The following is a 10,579-nucleotide window of genomic DNA, read 5'->3' as shown; positions in this document are numbered from 1 at the left end:
TAACTTCCCCATCTTCATGCCAGCTACATTTACAGACATAAGGGAACAAAGAAAGCATATGTTGAATTGGATACAAGCATTGCGGCGTATCCTAGACTCAACAATAGTGGCCAGTGTTAAGTTCTTAAAATTGCTCATGGTCACGATCGATCAACCCAAGGAACAGTATGATGGGTATGATGTTGAGCAGTTGCAATTTGACATGAATCAAGGTCCCTCTGACAAAGGCATGACGTTGTATTATCATTGCCTAAGGTGTCTTCCATGCTATATGCTTGTCACATTCGAAGACATGGTCGACACCGAGTTCTAGAGATCACACTCAACATTTAGAAGAACCCTCAAAAAGCTTCAATCACGTTGTAACTTCTACCGTCCACGAGTTCTCGGTGACTAGGTCTTTCGACCCCAGTAACATGTTCTGAGGACATAACCTACGTTAGGTAGGGGGGATGTTAATCCCATTTTGGATTAACAAAGAGTATGCTCCTCCAATTAAGGACATTAATAAGTGTCATCCAAAGGCACTATAAAAGTTATACATTATGAGATATTGACCACCCAAGGCCTTGGTTAAGTAAGTTTTGGGCGCCCAAGTGTGAATAAGGACCAATTGTATATAAGGTATTGAGAGCTCTTCTTTGTGTCTTGAGAGAGATTGAGAGAGAGCATTCTAGCACTCGTGCCTCTTCTATGCTTGTGTGTTGCATGCTTGTGTTGAAGAGTGAGAGGAGTGATTGCCTTGTGTGATGGTGCAAGCGACTCTATGGTGACAGCGTGGAGGTGGAGCTTGGAGGATTGGAGCTTGTCAAGTGAGCTTGGAGGCCTCAAGGGACTCAAGGTTGAAGGATTGGTAAGTGCCCTATGACAGTTGTGTTCTATTTCTCTTCCCTTAGGTGAATGCATTGAGTTCCCTCTTGGAGGATTGGAGCTTGTCAAGTGAGCTTGGAGGCCTTAAGGGACTCAAGTTCGAAGCATTGGTAAGTGCCCTATGACAGTTGTGTTCTATTTCTCTTCCCTTAGGTGAATGCATTGAGTTCCCTCTTGGAGGTGTGGTAGCCCGTAACTCTAGGAGGGATCATAAAAGGAACAAAAAAAAATAGCCAAAGAACTAATAATCCTTGTTGTCTCCACTTCACCATCAATACCCAAGAGTAATCTTTGACAAGTATGAGTACCAAAAGTGTTAATTATTCCTGCTCTTGTACCCCATACTACTCCAAAAACCAAGGTTAAGAAACCAAAATAAGTGTGGATCTTGAAAGCTAGTATACCGAACCTATAAACAAATAGCATATGACAATCCTAAGGAGCGAGAGGAACACTAAATGAAGAAATGACCCAGCCACCCAAGGATGGATAGCCACATAATGCTCCCTCAAAGCCCAAGGATATTGTTAAGGATAAAGCTTGATCTGGATGCCAAAGATAAAGCCAACACAAGGTGGCCAATAGAGCATGGGAGATAAGGTACATAGAGGAGCATGATCGTGCTCAAGGCTAACACAAGGTGGCAATCAACAATAAAGCTTATGAGCTTAGGTACATTTGAGGATCATCGTTATGCTCAAAGCCAATACATAAGCTAGCTAAGCCAAAGTAGAAATGAGTACCTAAAAAGACTAACAAAGGCAAGGTAAAAGAAGAGGAACAATTTTAAGGAAGAAAGGGAACAACTCCAAAGGAAAACTCAAGACAACCTCTAGTATGAAGAAAAATCCTCTAAGACCAACAAAAAATGTCAATTAACAAGCAAGTTTTGCCAGAGAAAGGGCGCAAGGAAATCTTGAAGCCTTTAATCCTTACATGGGCAGACACCTTGTTTGTAATAAAGAGGATGATGTCATATTCACGTTGAATCACATGACAAAGACAGTTTTTGCTTACTCAATAGTAGCACCAAGAAAAACAAAGCAGAAAGAAAAGACCTAGGGGCTATCCACATTGAATTGGTGAGTCATACGGCCAAAATGTGACAAGGGCATAAGAGTCAAGAGTCGGGTTGCAAAAGGCCAAAATGTGCCCAAGTGGAAATCCTAAGCACAACGCAATATGTTATTCACAAGGTCTTTCATAGCCAAATCGCTTATGCTGGAGAGATAAGCATAACTATCAAGCCGCCTATGTGGGATGAGTTAGCCATAATGGTGGTCAAGTCAGAGTTAAGGTCAACGGAGTGCATGAGTAAGTCCTACTCATGTACTAATCACATACTATAATTAAGTAAAACCTTGAATCTAAGAGCCTCTCACATACATGCCTGGATAGGGGACACTAGTAAGAGGAGGGAAGGTGTAAGTCCCACTCGTGGACTAATCACATACTATAATTAAGTTAAATCTTGAATCCAAGAGCCTCTCACGTATATTCCTAAATGGGGGACACTAGTAAGAGGAGGGAAGGGAAACCTTCCTCTACTTGGCCTAGTGTACAACCCATCGCTTGGAGAAATCTATGATAAAATTCTCTGTCCCACTATGATAAAATCTCCAAGGTAAAAACCTGGTCATCGATAGCCCATAGACCAGTAATGAGAGTTATGTTTTTGATTCCATCAATAGGTGTGCCTATATTACATAGACACGTGCATTAGGAACCGTGATTTCGCTATGACCCTTGCACTAAACACCTAACAAAAGCTGTGATCCTTGCACTAAACACCTAACAAAAGCTGAAGAAGAAACCCTAAGGGAAGAAAAAAATACAATTGCCGAGTTTTGGATTGCTAATCCAAATCGATTCAACAATGATCCCAAAACACTCGACTGATCCCGGTGCTTTAATCCTAATTGACTATCCTAAAATCTTCACTTCTAACCGATCTCAATTCAAATATCTCGTCGTTGATCTCTTGACTTTAGCCAATTCTAACTTCTGATCGTCGATCTTGACCTTCTTCAATCCTAACTTCAGATTGCACCTTTCCATGTCACTATTAAGGTGGATTGCCGATCTTGCATTTTATCATTCAAATCGTCGATCCTAAAAATACCAGATCATCCATACTTCTGATCGTCAATCCCAAAATCTCACATCGCTCCAACTTTTAATCGTCGATATTAACTGTCGGATCGTCCGGTCACTTTCAGACCATCGAAATTTTTGGATCTTTGTATTTTCCAGATCGTTCAGATTAGATTGCCTCCAGTCCAGATCACTCATTTTCTGATCGGGGTGCTTTTGTATCGTATCCAGTCCAGATCGCTCACAATCAGATTATCAATAACCAGATCATTTACATTCAGATCGTTCCCATTCGGATCACCAACCTGGGAACCCTATATAAGACTGAAGAGCTAGCCAGAACCTATCTTCATCGACGATCCAGACTCTGTTGGTATAGAACCTCTTCCAAAATCAGCTCCAATCGACTCGATTTCTCACACTAGCTTCAACACACTCCTCAATAAAACAACGATTCGAATCACCAACAATCGAAGGATTGCAAGGCTCAAGTCACCAATTCGCATCTCGAGCAGGTCACAAGCATTCAAGTCGGGAAAGGTATTTGCAGTAAACTCCCTTGCAATTTGTTTACGTTTGGCATAGCTCCCAGAACTAGTAGAATGGACTTTCTCAAATGCTTCCAAGCAATGACTAAAGCATTCCAAGCATTTCATTGATCCATTCCATGTATCCACCATACAAGGCCTAAGGTACAAAAAGGGGCATCCTGAGGCTATAGTACAAAACTCACTAAGGTTGCCTAGAGTGAGCCATGACCAGATTAAGCATAATGCCATAGAGCAGAAAGGATAGTTTTGTTCAGACCCAAGCTAAAGCAATATGTACATACTTCTCTTTTTGCAAGCCAAACCATTTTATAGAGGTAGACACAGGGGTGTTGTTCCTTAAACTCTATCGAGCTTACAAAGAGAAAGATGCAGAGAGGCCATAGTACAAAATTTTATGGAGTTAACTTTGGGAGGGCAATACCTGGGGGTAGGACTCCTTTTGACCATAATCATATATTTAGGACTGGTGGCACTACAACAACTACCCACACCATCGAAATGTCCAGGGGTAGGCCTTCACATAGGCCTCACAAGGGAGAAGGGAGATAGAGACAATCACTCCCCCACTAGCAAAGAAGCCTAAGGTAGAAGAGGAGACCCAAACCATAACCAAGAAAGCTCTTGAAACCAAATGCCAAAAGAAGAAGAGAAGACACCAAGCACAATTAAGAGAGATCTTGAAACCAAAGGCCAAAGGAAGAAGCTAAAATTAAGAGAAATTGATTTGGTGATGACCTTAGGGTCGAACACCAACCTAGAGAGAACCCCTTCCCCACTGAGGCCACATCCACAAGGAAAAGACAAGGACAAAGAAACTAAATTTCCCCCCTGCAACACCACCTAAGCAACCACCACTAGATAGGGCTTGCAAAGACAACATAATGCAAGGTCCAAGAGAGTCCAAAAGAATGTAAGAAGGCATTGCCATCATACATTATGGGACAGATGTCCCCAAATGCCGAGCATCAACTTGTTGAATGTACATCTAAAGATATAAGTGCCAGCCGAGTAAACACTAAGAGCCACACTCTAACTGGATGCAACTAGACAACCAAACATCCAAGCTAGATGTATCGAGTTGATTATCAACATTTTGTGGCTCAGTTTTCCAACTTCATAATGTACATGCATAAACGGCCGCAGAAGAAGTTGCATAATAGATTCAAGCTACGTGTATCGAGTTGATTGTCAACATTTTGTGGCTCAGCTTTCCCAACTTCATAATGTACAGGCATAAAGGACCACAAAAGAAGTTGCATAACATATTCACGCTAGATGTATCGAGTTGATTATTGTCAGCTAACTGGATGCAACTAGATAACCAAACATCCAAGCTAGATGTATCGAGTTGATTATCAACATTTTGTGGCTCAGCTTTCCCAACATCATAATGTACAAGCGTAAAGGGCCATAGAATAAGTTGCATAACAGATTCCCATCTTACAAGAGTATATAAGATTACGAGAGGCCCATATTCACAAAAAAACTTAAATCCAAAGATGCATTGCTTGTAACCATCAGAGAGAGATGGAGAATGCATTCAAAAGCATGTTGTATAGCTTGATGGGTTATAACCCAGCTCTTGGCACAAACCAAGCAATTTTGAACAAGAAAGACAAAGCTTGCATGCAACAGGCCGAGTTCCAAGGCAATAGAAGATCTATAAACGCCTTGCATGCAACAGGCCGAGTTCAGCAACCTCAAGGCTAATAGAAGATCTATAAACGCCTTGCATGCAACTGAAATGAACAATAAAGATGCTATCATAAGAAGCTTGCAAGAGTTAGCTAAAGAAATTTTTAGCTAAAGAAATTTCCCAAGTGTGGCTGTGCCGTAAGCCTAGACTCAGCCAAGTCGGCTTGGGCAAATGTGGAAAAGGATCAACTGATCATAGAGGTGGCAATCCATTTGCCTAATCTTGTGTTGTAGCACCATCGCCGTGCCTAGTATAGCTCTCTATGTAGTGTTGCTTATGTTTATATATCATGGATATGCCTCGGACTAGCCATTAAACTTGCACATCTTCACCAAGCTTTGTGGAAAGGTGCCAACCAAATATATGCACTTGGTGAATATGATGATCTTCAAAGAGGGCATTTCTCTGGAGCAACCACCGTAGATATTTATAATCAGAGAATTCATCATATGGTCTCCAGTTATCATGATTAGTGTGCTTTATTAAGGAATCCATGTGTAAAGGTTGATGGAGAGCAAATCAATTTGCAGAGCTTGTTGCGATAGTGGATGAAATTCTAGACCATGCAGTGACATGGATTCATGAAGAGGGCCTAACTAGCATGAGGGCGACATACAAGGCATTACAAGCTAGTTCATTAACTACTTCCACATATGACCCAATTCGAATGGTAGTCGTTTGCCGTTGTATTGTGGCATAGATTGAAGAGAAAAAGGTACCGACGTGCTCTTTTCACTACACTACAAGTGGCTTACCTACCTTCGATAAGATGGAGGGTGATCAGGCACTTGAATTTATGGATGAGCTAGAGTGATAAGATTATCTTGATAAGCATGGGAAGTTGGGAGGAAAGTCAAGATTATCTCGATAAGCATGGGAATTCAGGAGGGTCAAGCCTTGGAGGATGACCCAGTGCCAACAAAAAGGCCGAGGATGCTAGCAAGGTCTGAAGAAGGTGATAAAGGGCCACCCTCAGTTACAACTAATTGATGAGCAACCAAAGAACACTGAGGCCTTCCAAGAAAGTATAACAGAAAGAGAAGACTAGCCCTATGAGGAAATGGAATTCCCATACCTCAACATCAATGCATTTAAGGAACCACCACAGACATCAAACCACAAGAAGTAGGTGAGGTCTTGCTTCGATACTAATCAAAGAACCATAATCTAGTGGGTGTGCAACCCCCTACCTAGTCATTTTAATATCCTTGAGAGAGGAAAGCTGCAATTGGAAAACAATTTTGAAAAGAACCTAAGATTTTGCCAACGGGCCCTTGCCCCACAAGGTGGAGGTCATCGATTCCAATCTACCAAATGGCATATTTTAGTACCAAACAATGTGACACTTGCAAAAGTATGGTCCTACAAACTTTCTCTCTTAGTAATATGATGCTTTAAAATGGTGTGCCCTTCAAAAGAACACCAAACACACTTGGCATTCATCAATGAAGGCACTCCACTATTATGCACCAAGATATTCACACCATACTTGAAATATATAGAGGTTCTTGAACATTGGCCCCTTACAAATCTAATCACGTGTAAAAGTTGCCAAAAAAGAAAAGAACCTAAGATTGCCATTTTCCCAGTTCATCATCCGAAAATCGTACAAGGAAGATTATTACTATGTGCCAATTTTTTTTAAACAAAGAAGTAACCATTGAATCAAATCTTCCTAGGCAGGTTCAAAGTAAGTCTTTTACCATGTATATGGATGGATGTGATGTGGAAAATTAAATTATGCAACCTTTGTGAGGTCGTCGATGACAGTTTCAAGTGCGGAGTAGGATGAACCACCTTGTTCTACTGCACGACGAGCAGCAGCCTTCCATGTGGCGGCCTTTAGGCGGAGTTCTTCCGAGTGCATGAGTGCAGTGACAGCCCTTTGGACCTCGCCTCTTCTTATCACGTCCTCTTCTTTCCCTTTCTGCATGCCAATCCCAACCTTCCAAACCTTTGTTATAATTAATGTGTTAAGATGCTGGTCAGCTAACATCGGATAGCACAGCATGGGAACCCCCATGTGAATGCTCTCCACGGTGGAGTTCCACCCGCAATGCGTCAAGAAGCCACCAACTGCCACGTGCCCCAACACCTGGATCTGAGGAGCCCAGTTAACTACAAGGCCACGGCCATGTGTGCGGTCGAGGAAGCCGTCCGGGAAGAGCTCACGGCTGCACCGTGCAACCCACAGGAACGGCTGCTTGCTGTCTTCGATGCCGAGCGCAAGCTCTTGAAGTTGTTGTGTGGACAACGAAGCAATGCTGCCAAAGGAGATGTAGAGCACAGAACCCACCGCTTGTTGGTCAAGCCATGGGATGCACATGCTTTCTTCTGGGTAGAAGCTTGCGCTGATCAAGGTTGCGCTGTCGTTGAAGTTGCCAGGTGGCAAGAGGGGCCCTACGCACAGCACTTTTGTTTCACATTTAGAAGGAGCGGAGGCCTCAAGGCTAGGGGCCTCCAGCGCTTCAAACGTGTTGACCACAATGCAAGCTGTACCCTCCACACCATCCAACCTCTCCTTGAAAATTCTCAGACGCTCTGGGTCACGAAATGGCAAAGCACCCCAAAAATCCGATGACTCCACTGGAATTCCAGCTATCACTTTTTTATTGGACACCTCAGGATTGGGATCATCCCCATCCGTATCCGTATCCGCATCTGCATTTACATAAACAAAAACCTCATCAATCAAATGCCAGTTGTGATGACGTTAGACGTTCAGAATTTAGTTTTTCTTTTTTGGGGGGAAAAATTTTGGGTCGTGATCATATTTACCCGTGATTTTCAGCTTCCCGCTTCTCAGCTCCACGGCAGCCGCCAATGTCGCCGCATTAGAAGTCCAAAAAAGCACCCTCTTAATCCCTAGCTTATTAGCCAGACCTTGCGTCCAAGGAAAGAATGAATCCGCAATAATGCAAGTGATGGGATTTGGCGTTGCTCTAGAGTTGATTATCATCTGCTCGAGTAACCCTTGCTGCGATGCAATGCCCTGCAAGATTTGAACTATGCTGCTAAGCAGGAACTGGTCGCTTTGTCCGGGCAAGGGCTCTTGGGATCCATCAGGGATAGTTGCAAATCGAATGTCCACGCCAAGAGGAGCATTATGGCGCTCAGACTCAGATTGGGATTGAATAATATTGTCGAGCTGCATGCGGTTGTGAGCTTTCTCTGTGTTGACAAATGTGATGATAAAACCACGCACCGCAAGCTGCAAGGAGAAATTCAGCATGGGATTAATGTGCCCTTGTGCAGGCATCGGAAGGACCAAAGCATGGGAACAGCTGATCTTACTACTACTACTACTACTACTAGCAGCAAAGGCATCCATGGCTCACTACTAGAGAAGCTGATATTATATATATATATGGTAGTGTGATCAGCGGCGATGGCTGTGTAGTCTCGCGTATTCATATATGTGTGTGTGAGAGAGAGAGAGAGAGAGAGATAAGCCACAGAGGCGCCCGCCCCGTGCGGAGTGATAACGCACGGCTCACGCAAATTTTTTTTCAACCAATCAGAATAAAGTCAATGAAAAAAATCTATTTTGTTTTGACGCAAGGCATGACGCACGGCTTACGAAAAAAACGTTATTTTTAACCCCGTGTTCCACCAAACCCTTTTTTCTTTTTTTAAAACCCATCGGTTTTCAAAGATACCTTCTGGCCTCATATTGGTTTGGGGACTCCTTCATTCAACACTATAAAGAAACCAATACAAAGATCATCTCTCTCTCTCTCTAAATTATGATGCTTCCTCATATTGGTTTGGGGACTCCTTCATTCAACACTATAAAGAAACCAATACAAAGATCATCTCTCTCTCTCTAAATTATGATGCTTCTGTGTGCATGTTACCTCGAAAAGATGAACTCAACTTGTAAAGATGTCCATCAGGAAGGCCATAGTCTGTGATGATATGGTAACTATGTCTATCAAGTAGTAGTACTGAAGCATTTAATCAAGTCACGATCCACCATAAAATACGTCTCGAAAGGCTACATCTCCACCTCAATAAATCCAATAATCAATGTTAATATTTTTGTTGAAATACCTTAACATTGCAAGCCTCTCTAGAATATCAGCCATAAAGTGAATATTACGTATGAATTCAAACTTTGAAATCGTATAAAAAAGAGACCTATTCTCTCTTTTTACAAACTCTTGCAAAGCCTCAAAAGACTCACAAAACTTTATGAACCACACTATGCCTACTCAACCATTTAACCTTATAAATTCTACTCATATACAGTACTGCACACCTAAACGCTTTCTCCACTGAACTCTCTAACATGGAGGTTTTAAGAGAGCTTTTAGAGAACATAAACGCAATAGAATTCATGCATGCTTCCAAATTCTATGCAGTTTTAAAATCTTTAACTGCATTAGACAGACACGAGCTTGCTCGATGTGTACCACAATGAATGTTAGTCATGAAAGGATTCTCTCTTTCAAAGTGTGCAGATAAGCCATTGTGGCATCCAATCATTATTGATGCACCATCCGTACCAAAACAAACCATTTTTTGAATATCAAGATGAAAAGTTGACATGAACTTCATGGATACATTGTATAAAGTAGATGATGTTCTGCTATCAATCTCTAATAATCCAACAAAACCTTTGCATGCTTTTGTAAATAGACTATACATATGCCTTTGTTGCTGACACCCTTGTGAGTATGTATGGCAAGTGTGGGAAGAGTATGATGAAAAAGAAGATGTGTTTAGCCTGTCCTCTCATGGTGGTGTCGTGTCATGGATAGGAATGCTTTGAGCCATGTCATGGACTGGAATGAATGCTTTTAGCATATGTTGTGAGCAGAGGCAAGGTTCATTTCCTACAGGTACACCGTCATCCCAATTCCCATGCATGTTTCTTTACCTTTCTAATACGTCCTCTCCAACATGTATTCTAGCCTCTTGAAATCTCCTATATGCCCAATGTTGAGATATGGAGCTCATCTAGTGAGGCGGTGGACACTGATGACCCGCCTGGGGGATAGGCCCCACACTTACACCACTGGCATGATTGGTGAGATCATGGGTGATATGCGGCCAGTGGGATGACAGGCTGTGTGACAGCCATTCTAGAGACTGGCATAGTTATAGCGCCAGCTCATTTAGTGGGTTTCACACTATAGAGAACCCTAGTATGTATTTGGTTGAGTACCTCTCATATTATGTGTACTCTTATCTTGGTATATGTTGTGTTGAGTGTTAAGTGAAGAAGAAGAAGATTTTCAGCCTCTCACCTTGTGTGTTCTCTTTTAGGGTTTTGTGAGTGTGTGTGTGTGCTTGCAAGAGCTCAAGCTCTCTTCTCTCCTGCATCTTTTCATGGTATCAGAGCCTTGTTCATGCTAAGGGCTGA

At 42.3% G+C, this 10,579-nt stretch overlaps 1 protein-coding gene across 1 annotated transcript; it reads right to left on the bottom strand.

Moving 5' to 3' along the window:
* Positions 1–6,759: 6,759 nt before the first annotated feature.
* On the bottom strand, positions 6,760–8,667 carry LOC147639062 (7-deoxyloganetin glucosyltransferase-like). The gene is made up of 2 exons (XM_086786951.1): positions 7,990–8,667; positions 6,760–7,872 (listed from the first exon to the last, which is right to left on the bottom strand). Exons 1-2 carry the CDS (start codon positions 8,540–8,542, stop codon positions 6,950–6,952), a joined length of 1,476 nt encoding a protein of 491 aa, XP_086643077.1. The 5' UTR covers positions 8,543–8,667; the 3' UTR covers positions 6,760–6,949.
* Between the last annotated feature and the right edge of the window lie 1,912 nt (positions 8,668–10,579).

This window comes from Cibotium barometz, chromosome 4 (assembly GCF_041138505.1).
Source record: "Cibotium barometz isolate CiBa-2024 chromosome 4, ASM4113850v1, whole genome shotgun sequence".
Taxonomy (NCBI): Eukaryota; Viridiplantae; Streptophyta; class Polypodiopsida; order Cyatheales; family Cibotiaceae; genus Cibotium; species Cibotium barometz.
This window is presented reverse-complemented; position numbering and strand designations above follow the sequence as displayed.